The 18,824-nt window shown below is 48.9% G+C and overlaps 1 protein-coding gene across 4 annotated transcripts in view; it reads left to right on the top strand.

Moving 5' to 3' along the window:
- Rps6ka2 (ribosomal protein S6 kinase A2) overlaps positions 1-18,824 on the top strand; it is a 284,351-nt gene that overhangs the window by 141,343 nt on the left and 124,184 nt on the right. The window contains exon 1 of one of the 4 annotated variants that reach the window (XM_029471103.2): positions 6,399-6,719. The exons of the other annotated variants lie outside the window; for them this stretch is intronic. Within the exon in view, the coding sequence (XP_029326963.1) occupies positions 6,621-6,719 (99 nt within the window). The 5' untranslated portion in view covers positions 6,399-6,620. Of the gene's footprint in view, positions 1-6,398; positions 6,720-18,824 lie in introns of those variants that run through there. 4 annotated transcript variants of the gene reach the window in all.

The raw sequence follows: 18,824 nt of genomic DNA, 5'->3' as shown, positions 1-18,824 counted from the left end.
CTCCTTGCCTTAGTCTCCTGGGATTCATAGCCACTATGCCTCAAGATCTCCATGCCAGGATCCAGGTCAGAAATTTATATCTCCCAGCCTCAAGATCAGGACCACAGGTCAGCCTTCCAATTCTGGATTGTGAACTATTCCAGATATAGTCAAGTTGACAACCGGGAATAGCCACTACAGGTTGGGTCATTTGATCTCAAAAGTATAGAAATGCAAATTAGGAGCCCCCCACCACCACCATCACACACACACTCATAAAACATGTGTATTTGTTCGAGACCTACCTTTTTCCCCCCACTTCACTCTGTCTAACCCTCCTCTGATGAACAGCACACCTATGTTGGCCCTAACTAGTGTCAAATGTCACATCTTTCCTCCCGTGGTTTTAGAGCTGATTAGTCACCCTTGTGGTTTCCTGTCTGTAATCACGTTCGCACATCTTGCTTTAATTTCCGTGGACATATTACATTTGGTCATCTTGTCATCTGCAGCAGACACCTCCCCTAGCTGAGTCACCACACATCTGATTCTGGGTCTGTTGCCTTGGACTGATGTGGGTTTCATTGTGATTTGTGGTTAGCTTGGTCCCAAGTCTGAGGGAGTCTCTGCTACCTGGCTTTCTCTAGAATAGCAGTTCTCAACCTGTGGGTCATGACTCCACTGGGGATCAAGTGACCCTATCACAGGGGTTGCATATTAGATATCCTGCATATTTGTAGGTTATTTCTTAGCCAGTGAAATGAGCCAATTCAAGCCAGATTAGATTATATTAAAGGCAGGTTTATTGGGAAACTGCTCTCAGGTGAGTTTACTGGCTCCACGGAAGGAGGCCAGGGGAGTCCCCATGGGGAGAGAGGGGGGGGGGGAGACAAAGATTGGCAGAGAGAGAAGAGTGAGACCAAAATGTCTGGATTATATAGGGAGGAGCCTCTGGGGAAGGGCAGCCCAGCCCCTGGCCTGGCAAGGTAATGGCTGGGGGCAGGGAATGCCAGGTAGGGACTGAGGGATGCTGGGAGACCTTAGAGGCTCAGTCTGCTTTGATACATAAAATATGCACCTTAGTCCCTCGTCCTAGGTTGGAAACCAAACACATATTAGATTTTTACATTACAATTTATAACAGTAGCTAAATTACAGTTATGAAGTAGCAATAAAATAATTTTATGACTGGGAGTCACCACAGCTGTTTTAAAGGGTTGAGAACCACTGGGCTAGAGAATGTGTGTGGCTGTTTATATTGTGCACACGGGCACAGCTTGTCTGTTTTCTGCCTGAGTTTTTGTCAGTGGGGTCTTTACACAGATAGTGGAAAGGGCTGGATAGGCGACCAGTTCTTATATTTCTTATCTCCTCCATTATCTCCAGAACAAAGGCTACTGAGCTTCACACATGCAGGGACCAAGAAGAAAACCAGGGCTTGAGCCTGGTGCTGGGAAGGGTGGAAGGGGGATGCAGGAGGCCCAAGGGCCTTTTTTATAGTGTGAGGAGTTGGGGCTCTGCTTTGTGGGTGAGGAGGTAGCGGCCTATGAAGTCTTCAGCAAGGAGTACAGAATCACTCATATCTGACACAGAGCTCACTGCTCCCAGTGTGGTGTGGACAGGCAGTATGTTCTCAGGGTGGCTGAGGACAGCATCAGCTGTGTAGGGGTAATGTGGAAGGCTGAAGATGCTCATGGTTAGATTTGCCAGGATTGGGCTCCTCAAAGTCCCCATGTGCAATGTCTGACCAAAGTCTGCCTTGGGACGCTCTGCCCTCTTCCCTCCACACAGCACCTGGTATGTAAGCTCAGCAGACAGCATGGTCTTTGGGACTGTACTTTCTGGCTCTTTAGCATCTCTTCACTGTCAATCAGCCAACATGACCTTGTCTTCCGGGGTGAACACAGAGGCTGCCTCTTGCTTCTCAACTGAACCAGAAACTTTTTCTGAGGCTCCCAGGGCTTTCCCCACTTGTGAGCACAGCCTAGGGTACCTTTCCCCTGTGTCTCCAGGCTTGGCACTGGGTGGGGCACAGCCTCAATCAATGGAGACAGGATGATGACACTGCAGGTCCCAGTAGCAGCTGTCACTCTCTCTTAGTCACCGTGCTTCTTCTCCTTAAGTCACATTCAGATGTACACAGGAGAGAACTGATTAATAATTTGGGAATCACAGAAATAAACTCCGAATACACAGGTGTTCACACAGAGGCAGTTGGGCCTTGGTATAACTACAATTGTTTTTTTTTGTGACCACAGGTCTTATTTAAATTTTGATTTCATTTTCCCCGTAGTTCAATTTCATTTTTAAATTGTCCCCATTAGTCCTTGGTTATTAGATATTATTTTCTACATTTTTAAGGATGCTGCCCGGGCGGGAGCTGTGTTTTCCCCTCCCTTGGAAGTCACAGGGGTTTGGTTTTCCACAGCCCAGTTACTTTGGATGGCACACAGGTGACACGGAAGCTGTGGTGTTGTAGGGAACCATGGGAAGTTCCCATGCGTGGAGGACAACATGAAGGCGGAGCTTGGGATGACGTAGTGCCCAGGAGCTGCCCTCTGTCCTCCTATACTCCCTGCCTACGTTCTGGAACAATGTAACTTATTCTCTGCCCAGACACTGTCACCCTCCCCCCCCCAGGTTGTCACAGAGCTCTTATAGAAATTGTTTCCACTTTCCAAGGATTTTCTACACTGTACCCCATTGTCAAGAAAACATCCTAAAGTGAAGATGTATTCCCGTGTGTACCATCCACTGATTCTTATAATGTCTCCTTTGTTTGGGAAAAAAAATGTCTCTAACTGTCACTTCTTGAGCTCCTGCTTTGGCCACACACAGTGAGGCTAGGGTCGCCAGTGTCTCCCACCCCAGGGTATAGGGTGCTCTTTTTCTTCATCCTTCTCTCTCCTTACCTGGTCTGAGAAGCTATGCTCCACCCCGCTTTGCTCTTTCCACCTCCAGAGCGACCAGGAGTGCACTAGTCTTCCTCAGATGCTGGTGTGTGCCCCCAAGCCACAGACTACTCATTTTCTGACAGGTCTTTCCCAGTCTGTGGTTCTCTGGAGAGAACACAGCGCTGAGGCAGAAGACCAATCCATGTCCTGCCTGGGGGTGAATTCACATTGATGAATTCTGTCCTACAGCTACGGCGAGTCACAATTCCACTGCATTTGCTCCCACAATAGTCAGTCTATTAGTATCACGGCCACTGAAATAACCTTAAACAATTTTCACAAAAATTTGGGTTTCATAACTGGACCTATCTAGATAAACCAACCGAGTTAAGAATGAAAGCTCTGTTTAATATTTTCAAATACTGTTCCTTCAGTTGAAGAAGAGAAAATTTAGTCAGTAGAGAGAGGTTCCCCCACCCCATGCAAATAGTTCTCAAAGAAGGTTGGCTGCAGAGTTGGTTGATGCAGCAGCTTAGCAGGATGCGGAGAGAACCTGCATCTCCTAGTGCTTATCCACATCATGTTTCACCCGACAGCTGCATCCCTCGTGCTTCCAGGAGAGCTGCGAGGCTCTAAAATCACGCTAGCATCCAGCGACGGAAGAGCCCCCTCCTCTGCTTGGCTTCTCCTTTATGCTCTCCGTGAATGGAATTGGTATACAACGGGCTGGTTTCCCTTCCTTGGTCTATGACAGGCTGTTTTTCCTTCTGTTCCCAAGCTCCTGGAATAATGACTCAGACTCAAAAAAATATTTGCACATACCTAGGCCACATAGCTAGGCTCGTTCCCTGACTAGCTCATAACTTAACACAACCTACTTATACTAATCCATATTCTGCCACATGACTGGTTACCTCTGCTCAGGTCCCATGCATCTGTTCTCGTCAATACCTCCAGCGACTCCTCCCATGCCTAGTTCTATCCCAGAATTCTTTCTGCCTTTTGGACCTTCTAATCTACCTTCTCTTGTAGGCCATAGTTTTTAATGGACAGGTAATGTATCCATACAACACACACGATCCTCGATACTCTCTCTACATGTAATGGTTTCTCGTCCTCCTCCCCCTGCCCCCTCCTCCTCCTCCTATGTCAGTGCTCTCTCTTGGCTTTCCTACACCATTAGTCATGAATCTTCTTCTACCTGTCTCTCCTAGTTGAGATGCACTGCTCATTTCCCCTTTTCTCTTAGGCTTGTGCACCCCACCCCCTTTCCCTCTTAGTTTCCTGAGCTGGGGACACAGGCATGTGAAGGCGTAGTCGACCAGTTGTTCAATCTGCTTTCTTCTTATCTCCATGTGGCTTTACCTGGTTGTTTCTGAGGCATCGCCCTCCAGTCCTCTGCACTCATGCTGTCTTAAGGGGAGGAAGGTTGCATTGGAAGCCAGTAGCTTGATGTGTGGCATTGACGATAGATGTGCTCTGACAAATTCCAGGGCAGGTGTAACATGCAGAGAGGGACTGGAAACACTAAAATCTTCAACGAAGTTGCCTGGATTAGTAAACCTGTGCAGAGCAGCTCTGTGGTTTGCAGTGGGTTCCAGCTACCGAACTCCTCCAGGTGAATGGCCTTCAGCTAAGTGCCAAAGCCACAGGAAGTCAGCCTGATAGACAGAGCTGATGCTGCGATGTTTTCCTCAGCTTGAGGCATTCTTACCTTCTCCCTAAATCTCCCTTCGGCTAACTACAGTGGATTACTGCCTGGCTGTTGGCTGTAGCCCTCCTCCACCCTAGCTTTGAAATGTAGCTTGCATTGCTTGCTTTTGAGCTTCATTTCCAGTGTTTTGGAGACTTTCTGCTCTCCAGACTTTCTTACTTAATTGCAAGCAATTTCAGAAGGGGTGAGCATCTGAACCTAGTTAACTCAGGGGGTCCCCAAGTATAGAAAAAGAGCCAAGATCAGTTTCCTGGGGGATGATAGCAGAGTGATCAGGGAGACCACTAACTAATGTGAGCCAGAGGTCTCTGCCCTCAGCTCTCCAAGACCTTGCCAATTCAGGAGTCTCAGGAACCAATTCTCCATAGGAGTTTATGACTAGGTACTCTAATTGCTAAAGTCTCCTTGAGAAAGGACCAGGCCTTGCCCTCAGGCAGTGTAAAATAATAAACATTCCAAGGGTAGCCAAGAAGGTTTGCTTAGAGGACCCAATCTTAGCCCATTCTCCTAATTTCATCCCTAGAAGGCACCTCTGGGAGCTAAGACATCACGGGGAGAGATGCTGAGGTCAAGTCACAAGCCAGTGTACACTGTCTCTATTGAAGCTGCAAACCCTTACACTGACTGCACTCAGCCTATCTCTGGAGCCCCACACCAGTGGGATAGCAGTTCCTAAAAGCCCTCTCTAGATGGGACTGACTCCTGCTCCAGGTGAAATTAGCCCTTTGATGTTTTATGTGACGTGGGTTTCCCAGCATGTTGGATCTTTTGATTTCTGTGTCCTTTATGACTACCACCAGTCTGGGTGGGAAAGTGTTGAAAACTGCCCGGTGGGCTGCATATCATGCAGGAGAATCTGTTTTCTCCAGTGGCCAAAGGAACTGGGCTTACCCTCGGCTCTTCTCTAATCTGCTTCTATTCTGCCACAGGGCATAAGACTTTATTAACCTCAGCCTTTCTTTTTGTGTGACTAGGAAGGATCATTTGGACTTAGGTTAAAGCAGGCGCTGATTGCTCCCTCAGACTGAGACGCAGGATGTTCCTGCTGCTGGCCCTGATAAGTCATCTGTGTGGATAATTGTCTATAAATGGAGCCCGAGGTCACAGAGAGCGGATGTGAGCCTTTGTTCTCAGCTGCTGGCCCCGACCACGTGAGGCGTCCTCACCGAGAGGAGGAAGGCCGCTGACACTGCGAAGCAGGCGGGGTCCTCTCCCAATGATTTCCCCAATAAGCAAGGAGTTGCAGGGACCAGCTGTAGGAGTGACCCGAGTGTAGCGCTTGTGGGCGCTTTTCTAGCGTGCTAGGTCATTAAAGTTTTGCTTTGCAGAGAAATTCAAAATGCTAAGCGTGGAGTCCAAGTGGACAGAGGTGTTCGGAGAAGAACACAACAGCTCGAACAGAAGAGGCAGGGAGACAGGACAAGAGCAGCGTGCCTCAGGAGCGGCTGATTAGGCACACAACGGGCGTGGGCGCTGATTGGCGGCCGTGGCAGAGGGCAGGGCGATACTGCACCCCACTGTTCTCTGAGGGCAGGAGTAGTAGGAGAGGGAGGAGTAGGCAACGGCGCTGATTGGAGGCGTTCACGGGGACAACGCCCCTGGGCAGGATGGCTGGTGATAATTGGAGAGTACGGTGGTGGGCGGGGTGAGGGTGGGGCTGTCCGGAGTAGGTTTTCCGACTAAAGGGGGAAAAGAGCTCCGGCTGCAGGCACTGATTGGTGGGTGGGCGTGTAGGCGTGGCGCAGCGTCGCACTCTGGTTGGTCGGAACGACGCTGGGTGTAGTCTATGGGCGGGGCAGGCTGCCGGGAGCTGGTACTCCTGGCCGGAGGCAAAGGCGCCGCGGGAGTGATCCTGGGACCCGGGCCCGGTGGCCGGTGCGGCCTGTCCTTTGTGCTTGCAGCCCGCATCCGCGCCGAGGGCCGCCGCGTCGGGCTCCCCGGCGCGCGTGCCCGCCAGCGCGCTGCCTAGCTTGGGATGTGCCGGGGATGCGCGCCCGCCGGCCCTGCGGCTCCTGGCAGCTGGGCGCGGGGCGATGGAGCTGAGCATGAAGAAGTTCACGGTGCGCAGGTTCTTCTCCGTGTACCTGCGCAAGAAGTCGCGCTCCAAGAGCTCCAGTCTGAGTCGCCTCGAGGTAAAGGCCCTCCCCGGGAGCGCGCAGGATGCGGGTCCCCGCTGCGCCTCGAGTGGGCATGTAGAGCCTCAGGGCGTGCGGCTACAGTCCAGTGCATCATCACCCCAGACCCCAGCCAGCTGTGGGAAGTTATTTGAAAACTGGTCCAGTTGTCATGAAAATCTATCAAATCGACTCCAAATGTTAGCACTTCATAACTGCAGAGAGCGAGTCCTTGCTGCGATTGAAGTTAACCTCAGTGAATTTCTTTCTAGTGCCCCTGTGTGCACAGGATTTGGGGTCACTCCTAGAGAGAGGCTTTAGAGGAGGGGTGCGGTCGGTGCAGCTGGGTTGCCGCGTGTGGGAGTGCTTTGGGAGGCTCCATGAGTCCTAAGTTTTGTAGCCTCTGGCGCCTGCCCGTTTTACCTTGAGTCTAGTACTGTGTGGATCAGGGTATTTGAGATCAGTGTAGAGTTTACCAAAGCAACTCAAGAGGGTTCTGTGCATTCTGGCGCTCCTAGGTGGTGGAGTGCCTGACGCAATTCCCCCGCAGCCCAGGCTTTGAGATACATTGGCTCTGAAACCCGAGGGACGCCGGAAAATCTTGACCTTTGCAGGTCTCGCATCTTCCATGCTCAGTCGTCTGTGATTTTAGCGGTGGCTTTCATTTCTAACTAACAACTAAACTACCCCATTCCAGTGCTCAGACCACGTTGTTGATGAGGCCATAGAGAGCAAAGCCGTGTGACCCGCTTTGCTAGTGAAGTGTGTGAGAGAAAGTTGACAACTAACCTAGAGATTTCATGGAACATTGATGCCCCTGCTTCAGTGCAGGCCCATATGGAATTGTGTGTGTGGTTAGAAAAAAATATCACAAATTTCATATTGAATTGCTCTGTCTCAGCCTTAGTATGTTACACACAGGCAAAGGGCTCTGTGATGATTAAGAGACCTTTTAAGTCCGGGGACAGACTTAAAACCACCAGGGAACTGCTGTTGAAAAGTTTCTGTTGCTAAATTCCAGCTCAGAATTGAAGAGAGTAGAGCAGTTCTCAGAGAGCAAAGCACTGATTTTGGACAAACACAGTTTTATCATTCTGGTAATGGAGAGGGGTATTTAAACTTAACGATGAGAGAAATTGAATAAAAGTTCATTTTTTTTCTGGTATTCTGTAAAAATCTAGCTAACAGGAACAGAAATTACAGAAGTATTACCTTCCCACCAGATGTGTTTTTATCATCTATTTTCTCATAACACCAAGATTATTATGCTGTCCCTTGTCTCTGAGCTGTTGCTCTTGTCTCTTCGTCTCTGTGAGCAAACTCTATGTGCCATTTATAGAGGAGTTGGAGGGACCTGGGTGTTACAGAAGCCTGTGTGCTGATTCAGCAAGGAGAACTGAACTGGGCTGTGGAAAGGCCTCAAATACTGTGGTGAGCAAGATGCGCATATGTTGGGGGCAGTAAAAGTAATTGTGTGTGTGTGTGTGTGTGTGTGCGCGCGCGCGCGCGCGCGCGCGCGCGTGCGTGCGTATGTGTGAATAACATTCCTAAGACCTGTGTGTGTGTGTGAATGACATTCCTAAGACCCCTAGGATGTGGTATACTCTATAGATATGCAGAAGGTCACACTGATGGAAAAGGGGGCAGAGAGATGGCTCAACAAGCGTGCTGGCTACCAAGCCCAACAACCTGGGTTCAATCCCCAGGGACTCACATGGTAAAAGGAGAAAACTGAATCCCACAAGTTGTTCTCTGACCTTCATATATGGCAATGTGTTTCAGTTGTTCACATACACACACACACACACACACACACACACACACACTTTTGAAAGGCCCAGTCAGTAAGTTATTCTGTCAGTAAGTTGAACACCCCCTGTGTATGCATGTAATGCCGTGCTAGGTGTGGATGCATGGCCTAGCTAAGGTGGTCAGCTCAGATGCATAGATGTGTGCTTTACAAATGCCCCCTCAGTTTTCTACCATTTGATGTCTGTGAAAACCCACTTAGTATATTCTTCTGTCCTTATCCTGTTTAGCATGGGGAAAGACCCTGAGAAAAGAAGGGTCTGTTAAAAGCATACCCACCTTTCTGTAGTGTTAAGAACCTGTGTGGGTTCAGGCTGTTTTTGGACAAGGCAGATTGTAATAATGCCAAAGAAGTTCTGGCCTCAGGGCACCTCACTTGCCCAGGACCATGTGTCACTGGCTCTGTCTGCTCATCCTGTAAGTTTCTGACAGTTTCACAGTTCGCCAGGTCCCTTTGCATTCCTTGGTAGATAGACAGCTGCTTATGGGCCAAAGAAGAGCGCATCCAAAGCATGTAAAACTCAGCTGGAAGGTCTGTCTGCACTTTGAGGTTGAGAGAGTTCATAAAGAATTGAGCACTCTTGTGCCTCTCTGTTGGGACAGATAAAAAAGGGCAACTCACCGTTCAGAAAGTCTTCATTGTTCTTTGAAAATTGTTCTTACGATACACAGAAAAAGTAAATATCTATGTTTTTTGCGACTTGAAGCCTAGTGGTATAAAGAGGAAACCAACAGCAAGTTGAAGTGGTGATATCTTTGTTAAACGTGACTTAACATTTGGTTTAAAATTTATTTTACTTTTAGAATACAATGTTTGATAAACCTGGGGCTGTGGAGACCAAGTTACCCAATATGTGTGGAAACATGTTGTGAATTTCAGCTTAAACTAAATCTCATTTAAATATTTCTGTCTGGCATTGGCATTGACCTAAGTGATCAGGCCAGGTGGGCCACTTGCACAGATGTGTTCCAGAGACTGTTGAATCTGGGGCCTTGTGCAGCCTTTGTGGCATGGCCTGAGGTCACAGCAGTGAGGTGTTACCACTGCCTCATCCCAGGGTCCAGCTACAGACGAGGAAGTGGAGTCTAAGGAGGCCCCATCTCCTGTGTTGGTCTAAAGACCATCCCTCATGTAGGAGCAGGGCACTGCTGTTATCAAGTCTAGCAGTTTCTGGCTTTGTAGCCATTGATGCATTTAGGCACACAGGAAGCCGTTGCCATTGTAAAAAGGTAATTACTCTACGAAATATTTTGGAATGTGCTTCATAGCCTAATTTCTTTTTTTTTTTCTTTCGAAAACCTTTTCTGGAAGCCAGACAATTTTAAGTGGATCTGACATGTGCACTCAATTAGATTCACACTCCCCCTTTGACTAGAGAGGCTATTAACCTCTGTAAGCCTCTTCTTTCTTGGCCACAAGACAGAAATGATGGATGCTGTTGGGGTTAGTGAGTGACTATATGGAAAGACAAACTAGAGTCTGGGGGATCAAACTGCTCAGTCACTGTTAGCGGATGAGATTGATAAGATGTACGTGGGTTTATCAAGTGGCTTTCATATCACCCAGTGTTTATCGACTGGGTGGCTCGTGTTGTCTGTGAGATAGAGGCCTTGTCTGGTAACTAGAAGCTCCCGTGCCCTTCCTGCCTGGCAGGGGGAAGGTCAGCTGCCCACAGGATAGGATGGCCATGTTTACTCAGATGGAGTTTCCATCTCCTGGCTGGGGTAAGTGCTCCTCTTATCACCATGCCGGCCATGAGTCAGCTGCACTTATCTGCGGATCCATCACCCACGTGGGCTGCTTAGCCCTGGCTGTTGGAGCACAGAGATACTCCAGTGTCCATTTTTCCACTCAGAGCTGAGGAGGAAGGCATCTGAAACCCCAAAGGTGCGATCCATCGTAGGCGTATACTTCTGGTTTATACTCTCTCCAGAGGCAGTAAAGGCTTCTAATTAATGTAAAAGGATGTTATTTATCTGCTAAACGTGAGATCTCCTCTGTTGACTAAAGGTATTGATACGCACAGTCAGCTTGCTTATGGAATAGCCTGTCACTTGGTATTATCAAGACCAGGGAGATCTCTGATCGGTTATTTTAGCCATTTCATCCAAAACCGAGATTTCTACCAAATGAGAGTCTGTGAGAAATAAGGAGTAAGAAGGGGGTTTTCAGTGGTGATAAACTGTGGGGTGGCAGGATTCCATTTACTTCCTTGCTCCATTGTTTAGGTTTAAGAAAAAAAAAAGTCTTAGAATGGGTAACATGTACTGAGCTAAGCAATTAGCATATAAAACTATGCAAAGGAAATTAGTATCTAGAGACAGTGGTTAAGAAATCCACCGAAGCCTGCTCTTGGGGTGGGAGTCATGTGAACTTCTTAGATCACTGGTTTTGGGTGATTTACTTTGATCAGTTGCCGGTTTATTTGTCATGGCAAAGGTAACCAAAGGTTGTCTGTGTTCATAGACGGGATCTTAGTTACTCAACTCCTTTTAAGAAAAACATGGTGTCCCAATCACGTATGTTAAGAAAGCAGCTAGGGACAAATGTCAGGCGTGCCCCCAGCTGTAGGTAGAAACAGTTTTTATTCTTGGTGACCAATAGATAAGTGCATAAGTTCTTCTAATTCAGATAGTTTACAGGAAAATAATTTCCAATTAAAATAATTTTCAAGTACTCACAGTAAATACCCAAGAAATTCTGTTAATACTTGTTGTCGTAGGCTTTGACAGACAGACAGACAGACAGAACTGCAGGCCACAAATCAGAGTGGTCACATTAGTAAAGGTCACTTGGCCATTTATCCTTTACTGCATTTCCTAGACACTATAGCTAATTCTTTCCCTGTGCTCACTGTGTCTGGGATATGCCTTATCTTTGTAGCTCCCCCTCCACCACATACTTTCTTTCTTTACATCAAAGAAATTTATCAAAATAGTTTTGCTTACTCAAAAATACATATAACCAAACTCTTGAGATTCTGCCAGTTCTCCTTTGGCTGTCTCCATGGTCACAGTGAGACCACAGGGTCACCACAGGGAGGCCACTCAGTACAACTATTTGTTCCTTTTTCATGCATTCGGAAGTAGAAGACAGAACGAAGGGAACATCAAATAAAAGTTGGGACACCTGATACCTGATGTCCAGTTACTCAGGGGTCTCTCTCTCTCTCTCTCTCTCTCAAATGTGATGGATTGGTGCTCCTTCCTCAGATATGGTGGGTGTATACTTGGTAGGAGAGGAAGACACCCTCTGAGGCAGCTTCCATAGCCCTGGCTGCAGGGAGGAAGCTGCAGGAGGAAGAAGTGGGAGGTGACTAGTGTTACTGCTGCAGTCCTGACCTTTGAATGCTGTAGTGGAGAGAGTGCCCCTCTGAGGTGGGGGAAGTTTATTCATGGGAGGCAGAGTTGGTATCTAGGAGTTTAGCCAGAAGAAAATATAAATAAAATATATATATATATATTTATTTATTTATTTATTTATAAAGATTTATTTATTGATTATATGTAAGTACACTGTAGCTGTCTTCAGACACTCCAGAAGAGGGAGTCAGATCTCGTTACGGATGGTTGTGAGCCACCATGTGGTTGCTGGGATTTGAACTCCGGACGTTCGGAAGAGCAGTCGGGTGCTCTTACCCACTGAGCCATCTCACCAGCCCCCAAAATATATATTTATATAAAGAATATATATTTAATAATACACATATAAATATAAAACACATTTATTTTATGTAATGTGTTATAAATAAAATAAATATTATTTATATTTATATCATAACTTAATTATATAAATAGATATATTTATATTATATAATATATTATCAATATGTATTCACCCCCCACCCCACCCCCACCCCCGCCAACATTCTGTGCTGTTGAATAAGCAAGGCTCGAAGAATTTGCTGGGCAGTGGTGGCGCATGCCTTTAATCCCAGCATTTGGGAGGCAGAGGCAGGCAGATTTCTGAGTTCAAGGCCAGACTGATCTACTGAGTGAGTTCCAGGACAGCCAGGGCTCCACAGAGAAACCCTGTCTCGACACCCCCCCCCCCCCCCCCAAAAAAAAAAAAAAGACTTGAAGAGTTCTCTGGAATGTTCTGCGCTTACTTAGTTATAGGGCCGTGGTTTGTTGCTTCTTTCTTGGCCTTCTGTTTGTAGATACCTTTTCACTTAATAAAACTGTTGAGTTGACCATGGGGAAACTGCTAAGAAGTAAGCTTTTCAGCTCCTGGGTCAGATGCAGACGCATGCAGTGCCTGTATCTGATGCCCAGATATGGAAGGCACTGTTTATGTTGTCTGGTAAGTCAGTGAGGATGAAGCTATGGTAATGTGGCTGCCAATAACAAGAGGAACCTCCTCCCGGGGCTCAGCAGGTAAACGTGCAAGAGCTGCACTTGTGTGCTACCAAGCCGGCAAGGATGCTGTCTTTGCTTAGCTGGCGATTTGCATAGTTCCTTGAGGTCTGCTAAAAGACATAACAACAATATCACTGGTCATGGAGACCTGCTTAATCCCCAGCCACAGCTTGCAAAGGTCCCCAGACTCTGTCGGCAGCTGCACTTCCAGTGGTAGAGGAAGTTCTGCACCCCTGGGCCAGCTGTGTCCCTGTGAACGCCTGCTGTGAGCATGCCTACATCTTCCTGGCTAGCTGCCTGTCTACCTCACACTTCCTGTTTTCTTGCCTTTGGCTGGATCACTTCCTTAATCCTTTGGATTACCTGCCTCTTCAACTGCAAAAGACAGCCTGCTTTGTAGTGGTGGTACCTCAGGCCTCCAGAGGGCAGAGATGCATGGCATAGGCCAGCTAGGGAAGATCTGTACTGGCTATTCCGTGGGGCTGTACCCAGATAATAGCCAGACCCTCTGTCCAGGGCTGGCATTATACAGTTCTTGCCAGCTTCCTCTGCGATCCCACTCTGGGTACACATTTGGCTCCGATTAATATTGTCACCAGAAAGCTGGCTTTCCTAGATTACAGTGTCCTTAGGATGAAGGTTTAGGGCTGGTGATACAGCTCACTTGGTAGAGAGCATCCAGAGGGCCTGAGCCTGACCCTCTGTACCTCATAAAACTAGGGGTAACTCAGGTCTGTAATCCCCGTACTGTAATCCCAGAAGGTAGGGGCAGGAGTTCAGGCTCATCCTTGGCTATATAGAGCTAAAGTTCTAGTCTGGGAGGCATGACTCTCTGTCTCAAAAAGAAGGAGGTTTAGTATTTGTATCTGTCATCTATAATCTCTGTCTTTCTGTCTGTCTGTCTGTGTCCCCACCCCAGCAGTGTGTGTGTGTGTGTGTGTTTGTGTGTGCATGTATGTGTGTGCGCGTGCGTCCAAGCTGAGGGATGGTGACAAGGAGTGAAGCCTTGGCAGAAATGCACTAGCTTCCTGGGGAAAAAAGATGAAAATCCAGGAGATTAGGACATCAAAGCAGGGGAATAAGCAGGTCACTACTGGTTGGGACTGGGAAAGAGCCGAAGCCCACAGGAGGTCTGTGTGCCTCTGGGGTTGCCATCCTCACTGGGCTTGTCTGTGCAAACCTGGAACCTGCTGTGATGGGCAAGTGTTCTCCACTGCAAGATGGGGCTTCGTGGGATGGGCAGGACACCTCCTCCTGCCCGTGGATGGGTTATGCCTTTGTGTTTCACTTAGTAAGTGGGTAGCTGAGATTATAATAGAAAGAGAAGTGAATTCTGTTTGGGAATGGCTGTGGCGGGGGCTAGTCTAAGTGTTTGAGAACAGGATAGAGGGCCTGAATGAAGGATGGAGGACAGCCTATCCGTTGGTGTTGACATCTAGGCATCTTGTGGAGCATCAATGTCTTTATAAGCACAAAGAGACAAGGACGCTGCTTGTTAGGAAGCTGCCTGGAGCAGCCCATGTGAGGGAGGTGGGATGGAATAATGGAGTGTAGTGTTCAGGAGGGACAGAGGAGCCCACATGTGGGCTCTGAATGCTCTCAGGAGCCAGCAGACCCTCATTCGGGCTCATGTGGTCACTGGTAGCCAGAAGCTCCTTGTCAGAGCAGGAAACCCAGAAGAGCTGGTAGGAGGCATCTCTCTCTGTAACTCACAACAGGCTTGCAGAGGTGCGCTAAGACCTTTGTAGCTGGTAAATGATTCTCCATTGCTTGGCTGACTTTGAAGCTAGTTGAAAGGGAAGAAAACCAGACAAAACCAGAAGAAAATGTTTATTTTTTAGAACACCTTTAGCTTTTGAATTCCATTTAGTCAGTTGTCACGGTGGAACCCGGGAGAGATGGGCTACTGGACCGAAGGCAGCAATGGTGTGGCTAACCTTCAGTCTTCATCTCAGGGAGTCCCCGAATCAGCACAAGGCTGAGCATGCGTTATATTTATTTGTAAAATGTGGTGATGCAGAACACAGGAATGTTGATGCGTGACTCAATGGAGGGATTGTAGAACCTACCACCAGAGAAAAGTGGATTAAAGCTGTCCCACTTGAGGTTGGCATGCTCTATCTTGCTCTGTCCTTTGACAGTATGGTACTGTGGTCCTGATGGCGCCTGGCAAGGGTTGTACCTCAGAAAAAACTTGTCATGGTCCTTGTGTATGTGGGGGAGAGGAGAAGAGGTAGCAGTCTGCAGTGAGCAAACACAACCTCTCACTACCCATGACTTTCATTTTTCTCCACTACCCCTGTCCCTGTCTCAGCCTGGAGGGGATGTTACCCTCCGTCTCACCCATTCATCTCTCCTCTAAGATGGTCACGAGGACTCCATTGTGGGGGTGGCTTGTTCAGTTTGGCGGGTGTCTCCAGCATCTGGCCTGTACCAGGTACTCCTTGCAGCAGCCAAGGAGGCACCATGAGCTGCGTCAGGTGTGGGAAGACGCCTTCTGGACGGAAAGCGATTTAGCTGGCATGGTCCTAGTTTGGAAGGAGTGTTACTGCTGAGTAGTTGGGTGGGACCTGGGTGGCGATGCTCAGTGGTCCCCCACATCTGTGTCATCCTTCCGTGTCGGCTTTCTGTGTTGTGACACAAGTAGTAAGGATGCCAGTTGACTTTGGCAACCGATCGCTCCACTTGAGCAAAGCCTTCACCTCTGGGGTCCTTGCTGAAATACTTGGTACTTGACGTCATCAAGGTCACCAGCAATAGCAGCTGAGCTCCAGTTCCTTCCACTGTTAAAATAGCACTCCCTGCCTTTGAGGAATCTATCAGAAGACAACAAAGCTGTCTGTGTAGCAGGCTTGGTGGGTACCTCCTAAGGGCCAGTGAGGCAGGAGAGTAGGCTATGGTCAAACTCAGTCACTTCCTTCTAACCACGGATTCTAAACTCACACAGTGAGTGGTGCGGTGCACATATGAGATACAGGATACGTGTCTTGCTTGATGTCACCCTTCTGTGGCTGGTCTTTGTAAAGCCTCATCATTTAAGGTCATTATTAGGTCATGTGGGAAGGACTGCACGTAGAGTGTAGTGTGTGCTGTCTGGGTACACACTGGGTCTTCCCAATGCAGTGGAAATCTTCCATTTGCCCTTCAGAAAGTGTCAAAAAGCCATTCAGGCTGGCGTTGGAGGTCAGAAGCTAGCAGAGTAGGAGGTTTCAGTGCTATCTCTGCTGCAGATGGAGCACCTGCTCACGACTGGCCATGGCTCTCCAGAGTCCACGGCTTCCCTAGGGCACTTTGGTGGGTCCTGGTGATCATCCAGGAGGGGATACAGCTGAGAAAGGAGCTGGAAGCACTTGTTGTCTCCTTCTGGAGCCTCCTCCCACCTTCTTCAAACCCAGTGTCCTCTGTTGTCCCTCCCCGTTCAGGCAGAGGAGTATGTGAGCAGCATCTTGTAACCCCACTCCTACCCACTGCACATCCGGACAGGAAGGGTGTGACTTATGAACTTCATAGGTCAGTGTTTCTGTCCATCATGACTTTCATCCAGTTCTTGTCTCAGCTAAGAAGCAGGGGCGGCATGCCTGATGTATCGTCAGAAATCTCACAGTACTTTTCTGTCTCCTCTGTTTGTCACACATTCTCTTCCTCTCGGCTCCTCTCTCCTCTTGCAATCTCTGGATCACACATTTGCACATCAAGCCAATAGCAGGCTCCGGAGGGAAGATACTATGCTCTCCATGGTACATGCAAGGGTAGCAAGGTCCAGGCCCTGGTGAATGCCTGTTTCCTAGTTAGGTGGACCCACTGAGATGCGGTGTTTGACCAAAGTTCTGAAATAAAGCCACAATGAACAATGCCAGCATTTCCTGCTGGGATTTCCATGGCAGGAAATAAAGTAGGAACAAGTTGGGGTCAGGATGCAAGGTGCACTCCAGCTGTAGAGCTACCCACCCCTCTCCAGCATTCCCTGGGGCCTTGCCAATGTCATGGGCTCAGAGTGTTACGGCTTTGGCAGATAGTGTGTATTCCTGGAGGGTGCAGAAGGTGGTTATTGGTTGGCTCCCAAAGATAGTCACAGCCTCGTTCCTGGGACTGATAGATGTTACTGTGTCAGTCAGAGGTGATTGTACAGGTGTAATTAGGTCGGGATCTTGAACAGGAAAATGATCCTGGACTCTCTGTGTACTACCCAGTGTCTCTCTAGAAGGAGACAGGGGAGACTCCACTTTGGGGGAGGAGCTGGGGCTACTGTGGTGGCGGTAGGGTGTAGTCATGACAATGTTCCTAGTCTTCAGGAGGGAATATCCTTGCTACCAGCTGCAGAGCAATCAGGAGATCCTGGCCTCCGGCTCTATAGAGTGCACTGCATGCTGTGCTGAGTTATCACCCAGGCGATGGGTAACAGATGAACCTGTCAGTCTGATTTCACATCTTAGTGCCTTGCAAGATGGAGGTGGGTGTGACTCAAGCAGAGCAGTGTAGGTGAACGAGGTCTGGACAGGGTTGGCCTAAAAAGTGGGAGCTGCAGGCTCAGCCTGTCCAGAAGTGACCAGGCAGCACAGCTGTCCCAGGGGTCTCCTGTACCCGGGGGCTGCAGTCTGTAAACAACACCGGATCTGATTTATTCTCCGTGTGGCCCTGTGTGAGCAGAGGTCTCACTGAGGTCTCCCTCCAGGGTGAACAGGGGAGCAAGGACTCCACCATCATAGCCTTTATGCTCCATAGTGTTAGAGAAAACAGCCGGGTGTGCTTAGGAAACGTCACCTGCTCAAAAGGATCTAGGGAGAAATGTAAGCAGGGCAGGTGGACAAGCTGGGCGTGCCATTTAAGGAAACCTGTGGATTCCTGACAGGGAGTCCTAGAGTGATCTGTCTCACCTGAAGACCAGCGTGCCTGGGAGGGCGTGCCTGGGTGTGTGGAGCTGGGGGTCTTTGAGAGATTTTGACTCTAAAAGCTATGACATATCTATACGGGAGCAATGGGAACCTCTGCTTTAAAAGATCCTCTGCGATCCAAGAGGTGGGGTGCTCAGTGGCGGAGCACATGCCAAGCCTTGCAAGCTTCAGTGTTCATGCCAGCACCAACTCCCTCTTCCTCCCCCTCCCCCTCCCCCTCCCCCTCTCCTTCCCCTCCCCCCCACCCTAAGAATTAATAAGTGATTCTTATGCAGGGAGAAGAGGTAGAGGAGGAACTTGGTAGCCAGCTCCAGGAGCTGTGTTTTGCTAGGCCTTGTGGGTAACTGAACATGCATATGACTGAAAGAGGAATCCAGGTGATTTCCTCGCCAGCCCAGTCCTGTGGTGGGAAGACAGCGCACAGGCATAGTAACCCAGATGGGACTGTTTTCCTGAATCCCTCACTTCACCGTCTCAGAAACACAAGGCTCTGCCATCTCTCTACTAAAGGCTACTGCACCCACCAGAGCAGCCACCCGATTGCATTGGTGGTGATAGCTTGTGAGCCACAGGTTCACCCATGGCGAGCAGACGCCCGCAGATGCACTTGGCACGAAGGAGTCCGGTCCAGGTTGAGACAGCTGTGCTTCTGGTTGGATGTCTGCCTGCTGATTTGCCCTGTTTGTCCTGGGGCCTTGGCAGGTGCACAGCATCTAGAGAGCCGACTTCAAGCGCAGCACACCATCCACGCTGGTTCAGTCTGCTCTGTGGGGCCTGCAACCTATGTCCAAGCTCACATCCTAAATAGTGATCCTGGAAGAGCCCAGTGGAGGAGGGAGGGCTGGAGAGGAGGAGACAAAGGAAGGAGAAGGAAAGGCAGAGAGGGAGCAAAGTGGGAGCAGAAGGCATGGAGGCTGCACACAGGGGCCTGCAGAGCAGGAAGAGTAAATGCTTTGTCCCAGCCTCTGAGGAACGGGACTCAACAGGGAAGGAAGTAGACGTTGGTACTGTGAAGCCACATCGATGTGATGGGCAGGGTGCAATCAGAGTGGCTCCTCCCCTA

This window comes from Mus caroli, unplaced genomic scaffold (assembly GCF_978045245.1).
Source record: "Mus caroli unplaced genomic scaffold, Mus_caroli_1 scaffold_18, whole genome shotgun sequence".
Taxonomy (NCBI): domain Eukaryota; kingdom Metazoa; phylum Chordata; class Mammalia; order Rodentia; family Muridae; genus Mus; species Mus caroli.
The sequence above is the reverse complement of the archived record's forward strand: the minus strand, read 5'-3'. Positions and strand labels throughout refer to the sequence as shown.